General features: G+C 42.9%; 1 protein-coding gene across 3 annotated transcripts in view; it reads left to right on the top strand.

Moving 5' to 3' along the window:
• Positions 1–18,927, top strand: part of HIVEP1 (human immunodeficiency virus type I enhancer binding protein 1) — a 180,732-nt gene extending 161,805 nt beyond the window's left edge. For 2 of the 3 annotated variants that reach the window (XM_019543321.1, XM_019543330.1), the window contains exons 8-9: positions 14,485–14,999; positions 16,360–18,927. In XM_019543321.1, the coding sequence (XP_019398866.1) occupies positions 14,485–14,999; positions 16,360–17,547 (1,703 nt within the window). In that variant the 3' untranslated portion in view covers positions 17,548–18,927. The remainder of the gene's footprint in view (positions 1–14,484; positions 15,000–16,359) is intronic. The other variant, XM_019543335.1, reaches the window with a different exon arrangement.
• Positions 18,928–19,151: the final 224 nt, after the last annotated feature.

A 19,151-nucleotide genomic window follows, 5' to 3' on the forward strand; every position in this document is an offset into this window, starting at 1 on the left:
CAGGGTAGGAGCCAGCACGACTTCCCTTGGAAGTTGGTTCCAGCTCCTAGCTGCCCTAACTGTGAAGTAGTTCTTGTGGATGTCTAATCTAAACCTACTCTCCAATAATTTGTGTCCATTATTCCTTGTTATGCCAGGGGGTGCTAGGGGAAACAGAGTCTCCCCCAAACCCTTCTGGTCCCTGCTAGTGAGTCACCAGGTCCCCCCTCAGCCTTCTCTTGTGAAGGCCGAACAGATTTAGGTCCCGCAGTCTTTCATTGTAGGGTCTGCCCTGTTGTCCCCGGATCATGCGGGTGGCCCTCCTCTGGACCCTTTCAATGTTGTCCACATCCCTCCTGAAATGGGGCGCACAGAACTGGACACAGTACTCTGGCTGTGGCCTGACCGGCGTTGCATAGAGGGGGAGAATCACCTCCTTGGCTCTACTTGAGATTCACCTGTAAGTGCACAACAAGGTCTGGTTAGCCCTGCCAACCGTGACCTCGCATTGTTGGCCCATGTTCATCTGGGAGTCAATAATGACTCCAAAATCCCTTTCTGCCTCCGTGCTCTCAAGAAGGGAGTCTCCCATTCTGTAAGTGTGCTCCTGGTTTCTACTGCCTAAGTGCAGCATCTTGCACTTGTCAGTATTGAAACGCATCCTGTTTGTCAGCCCACTCCTGTAACCTATCCAGGTCTTGCTGCAATTTTTCCTTCCCTGCTAGCGTGCTCACCTCACCCCAAATTTTGGTATCATCAGCGAATTTAAACAGGTTGCTTTTAACCCGTTGTCCAAATTGCTGATGAAGAAATTGAACAACACAGGCCCAAGGACCAAGCCCTGGGGGACTCCACTGCCCACTTCTCCCCAGCTTGAATATGACCTGTCCACCACCACCCTCTGAGTGCGACCCTTCAGCCAATCTGCAATCCATCTGACTGTGTAGGCATCAATGCCACAGCCGCCTAGTTTTTTAATGAGGATGGGGTGGGAGACGGTGTCAAAGGCCTTGCTGAAGTCTAGAAAGACTACATCCATGGCAACACCTGCATCCATTGCCTTTGTGACCTGATGATACAAGGCAATCAGGTTGGTCTGACATGACCTGCCCCTAATGAAACCGTGCTGGTTGCCCTTGAGCATCATCCCTGAAACTGGCTCATCACAGATGTGCTGCTTGATGATCTTCTCAAAGAGTTTCCCTAGGATTGAGGTAAGACTGACAGGCCTATAGTTGCCCGGGTCCTCCCTCCTCCCTTTTTTAAAGATGGGGACCACGTTGGCTATCTTCCAATCATCTGGCGCCTGGCCCAAGCACCACGAGCGCTCATAAAGCCATGCCAAGGCCCCTGCAATAACCCCAGCTAGCTCCCTCAACACCCTGGGGTGGAAAGCATCTGGACCTGCTGACTTGAACACGTCCAGCCCCTCCAGAAGCTCTATAACCCGCTCCTCCCCAACCTGAGACGTGGAGGCGTTCCCCTTGAGTCTGTCTGGCATCACAGCAGGGAAGTTCCAGTCCCTGCACAAGAAAACGGAGATATATTTCCCTTTAAATTTTTGCATTTGATTTCATAGGAAATTGTTTACATGCCTAAGTCATTACAGAATCAGGATCTAAAAAGTCAAATCATGTAGTGGGCTTATTAGTTGTACCTGAATAAAGACTGAAGAATTATAAATTAAGAATATTTGCTGTGGTATGCCATCTGATAACAGCAACATGAATACCACTGCTAAAACTGCGTAATGCAAAGACTCCAGTAGAAAAGGTTGTTTAAAGTAAGGGATGTGCAAAAATAGAAAGAGCTCTTCTGTTATATACTTCAGTCTTCAGGTTAGTAATGTCACAGCTGGTAAGGGTAGAGGACGGAGTAGTCAGCTCTGTCACTAATGAACATACTAAGTTACTGAAAATTCCCACTAATTCTATTGTGCAGAGGAACTTTAAGCCTTTTCTTTCCCTCTTTGGGGTAAAAGGATGTTAGAGTCCAGCTTCCTCCAACTAATTAATCAACACTAATAAACAAAGTAGTGATGTAATGACAGAGCATGGAATGAGGGAATCAAAATACAAGGAACTAAGGGAACTAAGACATTGTAATTTCTTAAATTATTTACTTATATGTAGGATTAAACGTTCGGGTTTACTAAATCCTATGGCTAGGGTGCTAGCAAAATCCATAGTAACTTTTTTTACACTGTTCCCCTTACAATTTTGTTTCCAGTCTGGCCCAGCCATCTTTGAGCAAGAATTAAAAAATTCTCAAGAATATTTTGAAAGATTTTTTGCCAAAAGGTGTTGAGCTTGAAATATGAAAGGGAAATAGCCATCATATAGCAAAAGAGCCATAGGGTGTTAAAATGAAAACTAATTTTATGATTTCATAGTTATTAGGTTTTGAAAGTCACAGGTAAACTATGGCTGCCACTCCTGCATCTCTCCTCTCTCCCCTGGGGCCTCTCCAGCAATCAGTGTTGAGGGGCAGGGCCACACAAAGGGCAGCCAGCAGCCAATCAGCGCTGAGGGGTGGGGCTGCTAGTGCTCATCCATAACATGTCTGTGGAATTTGCTCTTTATGCTGTGACCAGCCCACAAAAATTAGTAAATCTAACCACAATTTAAGTATACCCCCTAAATATAAATGTCTACATTTGCTGAAGTTCAGATGTAGCTCTGCCTTTTTACTGCGTAAGAATTTGGATACATTCACTTCAGTGAGCTTTGGATCAGACATGCGGTGGAGAAAAAAATGCCTTATTAAATTCTGAGAAGATAAAACTTTTTCCCCATTTTGAGAAACGTAGGAACTGTCATAACCCCTTCCCCACCCCCAACTTAGATTTTGGGGCTTTATACAGCAGTTCTAAGTCTAAAACTTCCCACACTGTTTTGCAAACTTCATAATATTAATTTCGTCCACTTCAAAAAAGCAATCCAGTATGGGGAAGCACATTTATTATTTAACAGTGTACAGCAATGTTATAGGCACTTTAAGATAGGAAATCATTTTCTCAACTAAAATTGTACAGGCCCTTAAGTGGGCAAATTATAATTACCAAACTAGAACTTGAGCCAGTATACTTTGGTTAACAAGCCTGCTCTTACAAAAAGTGCCAAAGGCCCCTTCAGTTACAGTAAGTGGTTACAGCTTCAGTTTGACATCCCATCCAGAAGTTTATACCTTATAACTAAAGGTCAATTGTCTTTATAGTTCTTTCTCTTCTGTAAAAGAAAGTGGAAATTTCAATAATGTTAGATAATATTCCAAGGGCTCATTAATAACAAAAGCTGAGGGACCTCTCACAGCTGTGTATGTGTGTGTGTATGTGTGCACATATAATATCAGTGACTCTCAGCCAGGGTTCTTTGGCACACTGTTAGATGTACAAACACCCACAAACGATTCAGAATATAAACCCAGAAATTAGAAATAGAAATTCCATTGTTTCAAAAACATTCTGACCTTTTGGCATCTTTGAGTTCTATGTAAGAAAAGGATTGGTGCTATTTTTCCCTGGTCAAGAAACTAGTGAAAGCTAAAACCTGACTTTTTTTTTCCTGAGCGCGGTCTTGAGTCTAAAAAGGTAGAGAAGGACTGTATATGTATACCCAGGTCCAGAGCCAGGATTTCCTAAAGGGGATTGCATGGCTGCCCCTCAGACCCTGGGAGTGAGGCATGGCTGGAACCCTTGGCTCATTGAATAACTCTGGGGAGCTGGGTAAGAAGCAGGCACATAAAGAAGGGGAGCGTTGTCCCTGCCAACACTTCTGCTGCTGTTCCCAGCAGACCTGCAGAGGAGGTTGGCCCCTAGGCAAACAAACTCATGGGCCCTGGGCCAGTCAAGACCTGCTTCCCCAGCCTGGCTTGGGGAGTGGGGCTCAGAGCCGCCACTAGAAAGCAGCCACTATAGTGGCGAGCCTGACAGAGGGACAGGGAAGGGAAGGAAAAGGAAGCAGACAGGGCCATTGCATCACTGCCACAGCAGGAAGAACTGGGACCCCCTGCAGCTCAGGGCCCTAGGCATGTGCCTAGTTTGCCTTTGCATTAATCCGGCCCTGCTAGCCAGCAGCCTGTTTCCACTTTCCCCCTGATCTTCCCCACTAGCTGGGAGCAGGTACTGGAAGAATACGTGCACAACACAGCCATTCCCTGCAGTATGGGACAGGAGCAGGTCAGGAGTGGCTCTGGGGCTCCCCTGGTGTCTGTGTCAACTGGAGGCAGTGGCACACAAGTTCTTCCTTACAGTGCCTGCTCCCAGCCAGTAGGGAAAGAGGGGAGAAAGAAGGGCAAGTGCTGGAAGGAGGAATCTGCATGTCACTGCTATCCCCTGCTGAGCCTGGCATTTTGCGTGGCAACAGCATGCAGCTGGAGCAGCCCTGGGGCTCTCCCTGCACTTGGTTTGGCCAGGGACAGCAGTGGCAGTGCTATAAGGTGGGGAAGTATCCTCACCACTGCATCCCTTGGGATCCACTCCTGTATATCTCACTGGAGTATGTAAGATATAGACAGTGATTCTCTACTTTTGTAGGTACAAGGTACCCCTTGGAAAATGCCACCTCTTAGCCTTAGCTAAGTTGTCTGGGTGTGTGTGTGTATATATATGTACACACACATACACATGCATACTCCTTTGTATCCTTATGAGTCTGCTCTTTGTATTTCCAGAGCAACTCTGGAGTGACTTTTTTTCATCTGATGTTTGAAAGCAGTGTGGGAGTCTTTGCACTGTATTCATCCATGTCACCTCATCTACAATGAAAGCTTCTAGCTGTAGGTAACTGCAGTTAAATAGACACTGGCAAGCATAAAGGGTGGTGGAGGTAAGCTGAGAAACAATGGTCAGAAATTAACTATTGGAGAGCCCTGCCTTTAAGGAATCAGAGTCCAACTAGCAGTTTTTCCCCCTTATTCCACCTGATGCCAGAAGGTTGAGATATATGCATAAGCTGTATTTGCCAGTGAGATTTGGTATTATTTTTAAATGTTGTTTAGAATAAGTAAATTCTCACTATAAATTAGGGCATGGTTTTTGCTTAATAACATTGAACTATCTTTTAGTCTTTGTCATGATTTTTTATTCAGACCACATCAAAGTGAGTATGTAAGCCAAATACTGCAACATATGCTGCAGCTGATTAAAATTTACCCAGAAGTACAAAGTATAAAATTAAAAGTACCTTCCAAGTTGTCTAAAAAAAACCAAACAAGCTCCTTAAAAATAAATGCTAAATGCTGTAAGTAATCTAGCTGAAAGAGGTATCCTGTGCACCAGTAAGTACAAGATAAAATCAGTCCTTTCTTTTTATGATATTATGGACCTGGACATAATAACAAAACAAACCAAAACCCAAGCCAAATAAATGTGTATGCAAGTGTTCTTGGTTCAGGAAGCATTGTTACTGTGCTCAGCCCCTTTCTTGTTTTGTAGTTTGTAGGAATGAACTTACCTCCATTTTAAAATTTTATTTTTTATTGAAAATTACTGTAATTATTGGTGCAAAAAAGAAGAAATAAGCTATTAATACTAATACAAAACACTTGTACTTCTACTCTTAAAACTAGTAAAGAATAAATCTGAGTATACTTTTTAAAAATATCGCTAAGGAACTCAGTCAACCAAGGTATAGATTTGCTGGTACTGACCTAAAATGAAAAGCATTACAATTATGTGAATCCTGGTATGCTGATTCATTGAAAATGTCTGTATGACATAATGCCTGATTCTGTTAATAAGCTAACACTGTGTCAGCTCCTGTGTAAAGTAAGCTAACAGCTGTTTTCTACAATTAGAAACAGTACGTTTTTGCATAACAATTATGGTTATTTCTCAGTGGGTGTGTCTACACATGAGCTTTACTGTGGAATAGACTAATTAGCTCCTAAGTAAAGCACCACTGTCTACATGTGCACTGGTGTTTGGGGACAGTAAATTTATCTTACAGCACAGTTAGTATTGTCGGGGACAATACTATCTTTTGGCAGTGTAATTTACTGCACTGAAATGCATGTATAGCTGCTCACTGCATGTGCAAAATATTGGCCAGACTCCTTGCTGCCTAGCCACACAGCTCCAGTCTTACGGCGGCCTCATGCTTGAGCCAGCCCCTCTGCTGTGCAGTGCCACCACCTGGAGCCCAGGGCTGATCCCCTGTGCCCCCTGGTGACCCCGACCTGCTCCACCTGGCTCAAATTGCTGCTGTCCTGGGTGCACATGTGGGTGTTGCACCAGGGAGCAGTTTACTCTGGCTTGAACTGCTGCGGAGTTTGTTTCACATTAATTGCATGTGTAGATTCACCTAATAACTACAAAACACAAGTCCTTTGTGTTGTTTGGCTAATCTCTGCAAAATTTAACAGTCAAGTGCTCATAGTTAATGTCTCATTCAAATTTCACACCTCCTCTCATTAGCATTGTATAACGCCTTTCACTTTTTCTCTCCGTCAGCCGATACTTTCTCATAGTCCTTTTAAAAACATAGTGCTACAATAGAGCAAAATCTTCAAATCCAGATAACTGTGCTCTGGGGAGCAGTGTAGACAAATTTGAAAACTTCAGATAGCTAAGTGTATGTGTATAAAAAGACTCAGCAGCTCTGATAATAATCTGAAGAAAGTTTGAAAAGAAGTCTCTGAGAAGTGCACAAAACTAGTAAAACTCCTTTGTCAAAAATCACGAAGTAGAGAACCTAGACATAAAGCCAGATTTAGAGACTGGGGACAAGTAGAACACTTGTAAGCTCAACCTAACATAAACTAAACCACTTTTCTTCATCATGACAAATCCATTTTCTTTTCTTTTGCTTGCTATATAGATGTGAAGATCCAATCACAGTTATTTCGGATAAATGTACTTGCTGATAGACTTACAAATACGATTTACGTAGACTTCTGTAGGAAAGGTGGTTGGTACTTATTGAAAAAGAAGACAAGGCAACCCCCATTTAACACTGTTTCGCTTAGTGCAATTTTGCTTGTTTTAAATTAATACCTGGTTTCACTTAGCGCTCAGTGAGTTTCATTATAGTGCTCACAATCACCACCTTGGGTCATTACAAATACTTGTAGTCACCATCTTGGATCATGAAATACTTTAGGTTTCACTTAACACTCGTTTTGCTTAAAGCTCTTTTTTTTAGGAACCAATTAAGAGCCCTAAGCGGGGGTTTCCTGTATAGGATGACATCCCAGGGAACACTGAAGTAGAGTTGCTCCTTTACTGACTCTTAATTCATGTTTTTTTGCAAGTAGATGTTACTTAAAAATAATAGAAGCTGAGTCCAAAAGCACTGTAACTCACTGACTTGCACATTCTTATAAAAGGCAGAAATAAAGTAGTACATATGTTACCCAAAGTTTTGTGAGATTTTAGCAATGGCTTTAAAGCTGATGAATCCAGTTAAGAAAGAATGCAAACAGGAAAGGTTGGGTTGGTTTTTGTGAAGTTTGAATTACAAATTAATTATGCAGAAAGTGTTATTGTTCTTTTCAGAAACAGAGTTGAGAAGGTAAAGGAAAGAAACTATATAATATATGTGATTCATCTGTTTGGTTGTGTTAATAATTTGTATAATTTCATTATATTTCAGGAACAGGAGTCCCTTAGAATAGTTTTGGTCAAGTTATACTTATTGTTCAGTAGGCATGCAGAAAGCTCCCTACAGCCATAACTGAACAGATGGTCAGGTCACATCAAGTAAATGTGGCAGATCACACTCTAAGAATGCTGAATGGATGTGTTATCAGACTTCAGTGCTGTAAGTTAGAACGCCGTAATGAATGTGTGTACCAGATCCCATCATGACTCGCGTTATGTTGCATTCTGCTGGCAACCCCTGGGGCTTTGCGGCATCCCACTAACCCCCCACTCCCACCTGCCATGTTTCCTCTGGCCAGCTATGAGCCACTGTCTGGTATTATTGCTCAGTGTACAGATTCGATCTACCCTGTCTGGGCATTTGTAAAGCTGTCAATTTAAGTGCTGTGTTGATTGTGGACATTCATACACGGTGCTGTCCAAGATGTTCATCTTACACTGTTTGTTTTGAAGCATCTGTATCTAGATCTCGTTCTGTTCAGCTTGACTCATTTGATGCTGTATGAATAGGTTTCAAACTGGATTACTCTGAACAATCATTTCACTTCTATTCACCCTACTCCTTATCTAAATATAGTGTAACACAGAAGGCCACAGTACCCAGCCTGCCAGGTTCTCCTCAGGACCAGAAACCTGGTAGCGGGGGGGGGTGGCTAGGGTCTGTCGTCTTATGCCACTTGGTCTAATATCCAAGAATACAGGGAAAACATTGATGTGTGTGGAAGTTGTGCATCCTATCCTATTGTTCTTTACTATTCATTCCATCCAGGAAGAGCACAGACCGACTGCAGGTGCTTTCTCAGCCTGATAAAGGATATTTATACCTGAAAGCTTGCTAAGAAGAGTTTTATCCAACTGTTTGAGTTGGTCTAACTTAAGACATCAGATTTACCCAAAGAACCTTGTCTGCCAGTTGTGTATCCTGTTACAAGTGCAATATCAAGCTTTTTATTGAGACAATTTCTGGACCATACAGGAGCACAGTAATCTGCTGGGACATACACCATTGCATGTGTGGTGGTTTGAGCACTTTGAAGTTGGCACCCCTTGTCGTGCTGACTAAATGTCTCAAGGCAGCTACTCTTACAGAGACTTTACTGCTGACCTTCTGAATGTGATGGGTATAGGTGAAGGAATGGTCTAATGTGACTCCTTGGTAAGTTGGGATATGCTCATGGGGAAGGATATATTTGCCTGCTCTGGTGTTCACTGTGCTTTTTGCTCAATGATTGTCTACATGGAAGACTGATGATACTGATTCATTGTTGCTCTTCATTGACCTTGTGCCTTTCAAACAACCCCCACCCCCCACAACATCTGCGCCACTGGCCTGGAATGAAGCAGAGGCACCAGGCTCAGTCTTCTCTACTGTTGGAGGTATATCAGTCAGCGTTATATTGAGTGGGACCATAAATCTAGGTAATTGTCAACAGACTGCCCCAAGGTCATGTTGTGTTCCTGAGAGAAGCCAACATGTTTACCTGGATCCAGCTGACACACAGTAACTCAAACAGATCCTGATATACACTGAAAGCTTTTTTTTGACCCCCCACAGCCAAAGTGTAACCAACAGGCAAAATTGCACATTTTCACTGATGAGCCTCTGGACACACTTTGGCAAAGCAGCTATGAATGAGAACTGCTGCAGGTAAGGTGCAGCAGGAAAAGGGAATTCTCTTTAGCAAAACTGCTCCTTACACCCTCCCTCTTCTCCTGGACAACCGGAGAAGGCTCAAACCTCCAATGGTAATGCTTATGTTTCCTAGCCCTCCCAGCTCCCACATCAAGTAGATGGACCTTAAGCATCCAACTTTTTCCAGCTGGGAGGCAGTGCAGTCATTCTGTCATGGTCAGCACCAGGTTATCAGGAGCTGTGCAGTTTCCAGCCCCAGGCAGGGAAAAGGGTCCAGACGGGACTCGTCTGAGGTCCCTTGGTGTCTCCCTTGTCTGCAGGCATCACATTTGTGCATGGGAGGCCTGGTTGTGGAGCCCAAGATGCTGGATCCAGAATGTTTGGCTTGACACCTGCAGAGCATCAGAGACGTGTAGGTGGTGCCGGCAACATGAGGACCAAAGGTGACCATCAGTGTCCAGTTGAAATTGTCAGGCTGGTGACTGCTTGCACCCACAGTGCTGCAGCACTTGAACAAGCCATTGAGGATCAGGAGCGTGCTGTGAGGGTCCAGGAATGAGGTCTGTGGGTAGCCAGTCGCTCTCTGAGGGAGGTCACATGCACTGCTACAGAGCTGAGAGAGATGTAACGCCAGGATAAGGAGTTTATGCACAAAGACCACTTGGGATCTAGCTATGACACCTCTGAGTGACATCAGTGCCTCTTCCTGTAGAGAAACTGTTGCCCTCCTGGGCTGCAGTGGTGGGGCAGGCTGCTGCCCACCTCCTCTCCCCTGTCCTGCTATGGAGAGCCCTGCTCCAGGGACTTCTCCCTTGGACATACTCAGTAGTCCCACAGAGGTGGGAGGAGCCCGGATGACAGCCATGGGGGAATGCTGTGCACTGCATATTGATTGGCAGATATTGGGGGCTGGGTGGCCCTAGAAAAGGCTATACTGCACATTGGACCCACTGACTCATGGTCCAAAGAGGCAAGAAGGCATCTAGTAGGGCCCACTCTAAGGAGCAGCAGTTTGGGAGAGGACAGGGACCGGGATGTTTGAGTTTTGCTGCCAGGGCTGGCATTGACTCGGCCTTCCTTCCAGGGCTAACTTGCTACTCCTGGGCACTGGTGGTTTCCAGTATAGGTGCAAAGCCTCAAAGAGAATGGGGATGCGGGGAGTGTCTCACTGGGCCAGGCTAGGCCACTGCAGGTCCAGGTCCTGTGGGGCAGCAGCATACCTCTGAGAGGAATGGCAGTCCCCTGGGCTCTGGCCCAAGTTCTGGAGCAGGCGGTGTTCCACAGTTTTTCTTTATTATGCACATGAAAAGTTTGGCAGCTGCAGCATTTAATTAAATGGGAGGGCAGCAGGTTCATCTGTGGTATTTTTTCCTGCCACCCCAAGGTTTCATGTTGAAGTTGATTCCTCCTGCTACTGCCCACCTCCCTTCCCCCCTCAATGGCATAACAGGCCAGTGCAAGCAGGGTTTTTCCCCATTCTCTCAACTGGAAAGAAAATTCCAACTTCAGGAGTGCTCAATGTTGCACAGCTTTTGTTTAATAAACACACTAACAGTTTGACAGCTTCAATATTTAATTAAAATGAGGCCCATCTCTTCCTTGCACTGCATTCTTCCACATCCAGGTGTGTCCTGAGTGGGGAGGGAGTATAGGGATGGAGAGAGGAAGGGGGATGGTGCCCAGGCATCCTGGGTTGTGGGCAGTGGTGTCCATGACTGGGCCAGAGGAGTCCGGGGCAGGAAACCCATGGTCCAGTGCCAGGATGTGGGTACTTGAAGTCCTCCAGCCCTACTCATTTGGGCAGGGTTCCTAGCCCATGTGAGTGAGGAACTATTCAGCCAGGACTTTGTGAATTCAGACAGCCTGCCTTGGTGTTGGGCTGCGACCACGCACACATCGGCAAGCGTCTCATCCTCTGCTGTCCCTGCCCCATGTGCACTCTCAGTGCCTAGCCTGGTCCATAGCTGAAATACTCCTTCTGGCGGTCCAGCTACCCCCATGGGACCTTGTGAACCAAGGCAGGAAAGGGTAGGTCGGGCCCATGATGAGGATTGTGGGGAGGGGCAGTTAAACTGGGGAACTGCAGCCTTGACAACCTTACGGTCCGATGACTTGGGACCTGCCTCCGTAGTCAGACCCAGAGAGTGATAGTCAATGGAACCATGCTGACGTGGTACTGGGCTCTATACTTGGACCAGTACTCTTTTTAACATATTTATAAACAGTCTGATTCAGATATTGGAAACAGACTGGCTAATTGTCACTGATGACACCAAACTATGGGGAAGTGTGATCACATTAGAGGATAGGCTGGCAATTTAGGCTGACCTGGACAGGCTCGCAAGGTGGGCGGGTCAAAACCTGATGGCATTAAATGCTGAGAAATGGAAGATGCTCCACCTTGGAGGGGAAGAAAGAATCCACATCATACTTACAGGCTCAGCAGTGCTACACTTCCTAGCACCATGACTGAAAGAGACTTGGGGGTCATGAACAAGATGAACATGAGCCATCAATGCCATACCGCAGCCAGCAAAGCAAACAAAACCCCGTCTTGCAGCTATCAATGTATCTCAAGCACGACACAAGATGTCATCCTTTCACTGCACTTGGCCTTAGTAAGGCCACAGCTGGAGTACTGCATTCAGTTCTGGGCTCTGCACTTTAGAAAGGATGTGGAGAAGCTTGAGAGAGTCCAGAGGAGATCCACATGCATGATCAGAGATAAGAGAAGAGGTCTTATAAGGAAAGGCTGAGAGGCATTGGACTCTTCAGCTTGGAAAAGCAAAGGCACCAGAGGGACTTGGTGGCAACCTATAAGTATACAAGGGGTGTGCACCAGGAACTGGGAGAACATCTGTTCACCAGGGCACCCCAAGGGAAGATGAGGTCTAACAGTCCTGGAAAGACCATTTTAGGCTGGATGTGAGAAAAAACTTCTTTACCATTCGAGTCCTTAGAGTCTGGCCTAGGCTCCCCCCAGAAATTGTGCAAGTACCTACTCTAGACACCTTTAAGACATACTTGGATACCTATTTTAATGGGATCGTTTGACCCCAACAGACTTCCTGCCTCTTGGACAGGGGGCTGGACCCAGTGTTCTTGCTAGGTCCTTTCTAGCCGTAATGTCTGTAATCTATGACATCGCCAATGATGAAATCAAGAACCTTGAGAGCATAGCAGCAACTCTCCATCGCCCTGGGGAACAGGAAGTTGCCCACGATTACCCTCATCAGCCATGTGAAAGTCAGTGGTCCAATCATGCCTTAGACTCCTGGGTCTGTGTGTGTCTGCATTCATGTGCGTGTCCAGGATGCTTGCATTCTGTGTGTGTGGGAGGGGGAGCATGTGCGCACACACAGGATTCAGATATCCTGAACATACACATACTCACACTTGTACACACAACCATGGTGTCCAGGACACGCACACAAGGTGGGCACACGGTGCATTAGTTGGGCCTGCGTGGGATAGCTGGCTGATGGTTCGTGGTCATGATGAGCTGCTGTCACATCAGGTACAGGTGGGTGGCCATAATGTCCCCACCAGCCAATTGGGTGGCTTGGCTATTTGATTCTGCTCTGGAGTCCTTTGCAGGCCGGGGAGCCTGCGGGGCATTCTGGGAGGGACGCTAGAGCCTCTCTTACCTGCTGTACTTGGGCCATGCAGGCAAGCTCCAAGCTCCCACCCCACAAGGGCTAATTCACAAGGGTGTATTCAGCTTCCTTCTAAGTGGGCACCTAGAGCAAAGCACAGAAATTAGAGCAATTTTCCAAGTTTGTTGAACACCTGTATATTGCCTTTGTTTGCAGGTGAAAATTGTAAATGAATGCGCTCTAAAACATATCTTTTTTTTTCCCCAGTGGTATTGTTGCGATGAGTGTGAAGTACTTTTAGTAATGTCAGTTAATGCCTGTTAGAAGTACTTAAAGAAAGTCAACATCCCTGTTTCAGTAATTCACAAAGAACCAGTTAGGGCTGTTCAGTATCCTAATCCCAAATATTTATTTGGAATCATAAAGACTTGAAATGTTAGATCACTTGCTGAGAGGTATTAATTTTTTTACCTATCACCCCAGTATGTGCATCTTTGTGTATGTGTGATGAATATTTTAGTTGTGGTGTCCTAGCTGGACAAGATACTGATAGTAGGTCTTAATTCTTGTAAAAAAAAAAAAATTAATATTAATCTTTCGTCCTGACAGTAAGTCTCTGTGTAAGTTTCCTTAAATGGAGACTTTCAAATTTTACTAATCCAAACCAGCCATCCTTAAATATGAGATTTTCTGAGCCAGATGTTTTGTACTGATACTTTCTTTGGCGATGTTAGCAGACAGACCTTTAATCCAGTATAAATGTATGAGTGTATTCAAGCATTTTGTCTTTTATCAAATGTGATTTCAAACAGTCTGGCTTGGAGTCAGGTACAACAGACGGGGTTTTGTCTCTTTATTGAAGACTATTCTCTCGTCCCTAGTTATGATACAAAACTAGGTGATTATCAGCAGTTAAGTAGTATCTGTAGTTTGGTTTACTAACTAAAACTAAACTGGAGTTAGGTTTTTGGCGACAAGCAAAAGAGAGTTATTTTGGTTCAGTTTTAGCCCTAATATCATTTGGACTAACACACATAATATTACAAATAAGCTTACACATTTGCAAGATTAGGACTTCGTTATCAATACTAAGTCTTCAGACACTTTGGGTAATCTATTGATAATTCACTCAAAACTTTCTAAAGGTGAAGAATGCTAGTGAATTCTCATTTTAGACTTTACCCTTGCTGTTTACAGCTTTCAAAATCCTTTTGAGAAGTGATTCATATTAACTTCAAGAACACCAGCCAATAAGTCGGTAAAATACTTGAGAGTATCCCACTGATAAGCTTGGCAAACAAGTCTGATATGTCAGCACTACAGACCTAATGAATCAGGAAATCAATACTCCATTCTCCTTAGAGTAAATGTTTATTAAAAGAAACTGTTAGTGCAAAGCTGGTTAGAAGAAGAATTGGAAACTCAGAGGTAAGAGCAATGCAGAAGCAAAAATACAGGATTCAGGTGGATCAGGAAAACGAAAATGGAATTGTAGAACCTTCTTTAAAAGATATCAAGTGTAACACAGAGGGAAGTTACTTGATACACTTCTGTGTGGTATTCTATGCATATTTTGTGATGAATATTGTTATTCCTTCCTTCATTGCATCAGGTCAGGATATGGCCTTTTTTAGTGGAATTACTTATATCAGTTTTATTTTTGTTCTGCTTCATAGGTGAGAAGCAAAGATTTGGTTATGATCGATCAGGATTTGATGTGGAGGATTCTGATGGCGCGGATGACGATGACAACGACAATGATGATGATGATGAAGATGACAGCCAAGCTGAATCAGTCCTCTCTACAACTCCCTCAGTTACAGCGAGCCCTCAGCATCATCCATCTAGAAATAGCTTGCAGGAGGTCACAAGCACAGATGAAGAAATCAGATTTGCAGATTGTTTTGCTGGGGTTCATACAGACTCTATGGATGGTTTGCCCAAAGCGCTGCTTACGAAGATGACTGTGCTTAGCACAATACAGTCAGAATGCCGAAATTCCAGGTCACCACTCATGGACCCTCATCAGGAAGCAAATGAAGCAAGAATACAGGAGGGGGTGGCAAGTACAAAGCATAGCTTACCCTCTGAGACTGCTCCTAGATCCCCAGGTCATCAGATGTCTATAGACTATCCAGATGCAGAAGCAGCTTTGGGGAGTCCTGCAACATCTAATGTAGTTGTTACAAAGGTTAGAATATTCATTTTTAATGGCAAGTAGAGGAGCACACTCCATATCCTTTTAAAAGCTTGTTAGGAATCAAACATTGAGATTACCTGTATTCTGGTAATATTTTAAAATAGTTTGTTTCCCTCATTCTCTTTACACAGATGTTGATATTTGTTAAACAAATTCAAAGTACTTCCTATGCAGGTATATAGGAGCATAATAACAAACAATAATATAAAAACCACCACTTCTAAATAGGTCTGGTTTAGGATTGCATCCTGAAAAGATGTGTATACATATCTTTAATTTAAAGAATCATGTTAGTTGATTGACAGTATTATTAAGAATATATAGTAGTATATAACATAGGAAGAATGATACTGGAGTGGGCTTGTGAAGTTGTCAAGTGAAAGAGCGTTCAGAAGCTTAATCCTGAAGTTCAGAAATAAAATTATCAGTAGGATCCAAGGGAAATGAATTTGATAGTATTAATCTAATTCGATATGATTTTGTCCACAGAAGCGTGCAAAATTTGTACAATTACTGTCTCTTCCAGATGTGCTGAGTACTAGAATAGAAAGCATGCCATCTGCTCCCGGATGGAGGAAACCTGCACAATAGTTGCCCACGCTCAATAACAAGATGGGGAAGGGTATAGAATTAACACCAAGCTGTAACAGACTTAAGTGTTGAATTCCTGGCTCCCAGCCACAGTGTACCATCACTTAAATGAAAGCATCTTTTGATAGGAGGAGGATCCATTTGTTCTGTGCCACTTTGGATGTTCCATACAACTTTGGATGCTCCAAGCAGCATGACTTGTTGAAGCATGATTTTAGGAAAATGTGTGTACAGTGCTGGTAGAATGGTGAAAACAACACTTAGTTCTTTTCATTTAAGTTCCTGATACCCCATATCCAGAAAAAAACTGTTCAAAAGAAATGCAACAATATTTGAGAGTACTAATGCTTATGAAAAATCAGGTATGAGAATTAAGAACATAAAGCTTTAAAAAGTTCTAACAACATGTGGGAAGGAGTAGAACAAGAAAGTAAGGTAGTTTATTCTTCGGGCTATACAATATGTATTGAGAACTGATTTGATTTACTGTAATTTTCTAAAAGAAAAATAGAATACTGCAAAACTACAAGTATAGGCAGATAAATGATTCACCACAAGATGAAAGTGAGCAGGAAAATGCCGCGTGTTCTTATCTAATGGCAAATGAAAGCTTACCTAGGGTAGCTTACCTCTTTGTGAAAGACCCCATTTACTGACTTCATTTCATTCATTTGAACATACTGTGCCTCCTTCGGGGTATTTTCAGTTAATGAAAATACAGTGATAACCTGACTACTAAAATGTCTTTGTTGTTTCGTAGAGCGTACACTCCATAAGACTTCCCTCACCACCAGTGGATCGAAGCACGCAAACAACAATAGTGGCTCCTTCTGCAGCATCACCCTATCTGGAAATCCAAGATGAGAAGCCACAAGAATGTCAGCGCCGAGCCACAGAATTGCCAGCTCCTCCAACTCATCTGTTTAGCCACCTCCCTCTGCATTCACAGCAACAAGCGAAGACACCTTATGGTATGATACCTGTAGGAGGAATTCACGTGGTCCCTGCTGGCCTAGCTACATACTCTACATTTGTACCGATTCAAGCCGGGCCAGTGCAACTCACTATTCCTGCTGTTAGTGTGATTCACAGAACTACAAGTGCTCTTGCTGACACAGCCTGTGCAGTCTCTGGTGCTGCCAGTTCAATAGGAGTTGCAGAAGTAAACAGTGTTGTGCCATGTATTCCAATAGGTCAGATTAATGTGCCTGGCATCCAGAGCCTGAGTACACCAAGTTTACAATCTCTTCCACAATTAGGCATGGAGACAGTCAACATCTTAGGTCTGACGAATACAAATATTGCTCCACAAATGCATCCTTCTGGACTTACGCTAAATGCTGTGGGCCTACAGGTTTTGACTGCCAACCCTTCATCTCAGAGCAATCCCAGCCCTCAGACACACATTCCAGGCCTACAAATACTGAACATAGCATTGCCTACTTTAATCCCTTCGGTCAGTCCTGTAACTGTAGATGGGTCAGGAGCTCCTGAAACACCAGCTTCCAACAATAAAGCCTGTGAAACGCAACAAGAACAGACTTCTGTGAGCTTTCCTGCAGCTGACATCAATCAGATCTCCAGTGCTGTATCTCCTCAGGTGGCATCTGCTGGCCAGCAGTACAGTGTAAAAAATGTTTCAGAGCCTGCTTCATCAAATGAGTATGAAAGACTTGATGGGCTGCGTAAGGCAGACACTGAAAAGGCTGACCCAGCAAATCATGTCAAACCAAAGTGTGACATTTCTTTTGTTCAGGTCAAAAGGGCTTCCATGTCAGAGCCCCTCTTGAAGGTGAATTCTGAAGTTCTAACCAAGTCCCCAGTCCATCGAACTGTCTCTCCAGATAGACAGGGACAAAGGTTTACTAGATTCCCACGAAGACAGAATACTGTGCAGTTCAGTGATGGCAGCAGTGATGATGAGGACAGACTTGTAATAGCAACCTAGACCTTTTTTTTTATAACACTTGTAGGTTTCTTTGCAAACCTTTCTTTCCTTAAAGCACATTTTTTTTGGACCCAAACTCATAACTAATCTTTGTGCAATCATGAACTCTTGACCAATAATTGTTGTTTCTTGTCAGCTCCAGCCATTTTTGTACATGTTGTATAGACAATTGTGCCTTTTGGAGTTTTATGTTTAGAAACCTGTACAGATTATTGAATATATATATATATATATATATAAATATATAAAATATGTATATTAAAACCAGATAGTTGCTTGTGTTTAGTAAGTACAAACATCTTTTGTCAGATGAAATAAATGATTAAATTATATGTTGCACTGTTAAATGTAAATTTTTATGACTGTGGGACAAAGTTTCTGTGTACAGTTCTAGTATGTAAAACTCCATATTTATTGTATCCATATTAGTCTTGGGGAAAGGGTCTGTCCATCTTTCTTGTGTAAGACAGTAGCTTTACACTTAAACAGAATACAGTATCTGTGTTATGAAATATTACAGTAAAATTTTGTTTACTGACTTTACATTGCTTATGTTGTGCCTGCTTGATGCTACTATTTGGTGAAATCTGTAGCTCACTCATTTTACTAGAGACCCAGTAGCTTGTTTTCATTTGGGAAATTGCTGGTGAAGTGTCTGTAAATATGGTTTCTCCCATCAAGAGGGAAGAACAGGTTTTTCATGCTGTCAAGAAGCAAAGCCTTTCTTTTTTAAAATTGTTTTCAGGGGGTGTTCACTCCTAACTTTTTTCAGAAGAGGCTTTCATTGATCACTTTTTAAAAAAAATTTCATTTATTACTAAAACCTCAAGGCCACAGTCCTTTACACTCAGCAGAAATGGCAAGGAAGTGAAGGTAAACTTCTTTTTATGTGCAGTCTTGAACTATAAAGCCACAGTTTCAGTTTAATTAAAATGGTTGGACAAGAAAGGAATAGTTTTTGTGTCTCCTTAATTGTAACAGCACTATTCCAGGCATCAAAAAATGGTGCTGAGGGTATGTTTTGCAGTGCTTATTGTCAAGGCTGTTCCTTAGCCTCTAATGAGTACTTCATTTAAAAAATCTTTACTTCCAGCTACAGGAGGCAAAAAAGAAAATACCAGTTTATGCTTACAATTAAGTTGTCCATATTCTGACAAATTCATCATTATGGGCATACAAGATATGGACTGATTTCAAAATGTTGGAATTGCATAGGATTCTTTTATCTTGTGTATGATACAAACACTTTAAAATTACCAATTGAGCTCTAAAAGGTTGCAGTATTCCAAAACACATTAATTCTACTTTTCACAAGGGTCAGCTCTCTTACAAATTTGAAATTATCCTACAGTTAATGTAATAAAGAACTTTTCAACAAAAGTAGTGCTGCTTTTTCCCCCTTTAGAAACCATCTGCAGGTGGGCTAAAAATATCAGTTTACAAAGTAGTATCAGATCTCTTAAACCCAACAAATGTGTTCAAAATTCAGTAATATATATAATTGGCCAAAATGTTGTTCATCTTTTCTGGTAAAAGTAAAGATGGGAAGTGCATATGTAACTACTGGGGAAAAAAACTGGAAAGAAAATCAGAAGTGAACTGAG

This window comes from Crocodylus porosus, unplaced genomic scaffold (genome assembly GCF_001723895.1).
Source record: "Crocodylus porosus isolate Cpor-Errol unplaced genomic scaffold, CroPor_comp1, whole genome shotgun sequence".
Classification (NCBI taxonomy): Eukaryota; Metazoa; Chordata; order Crocodylia; family Crocodylidae; genus Crocodylus; species Crocodylus porosus.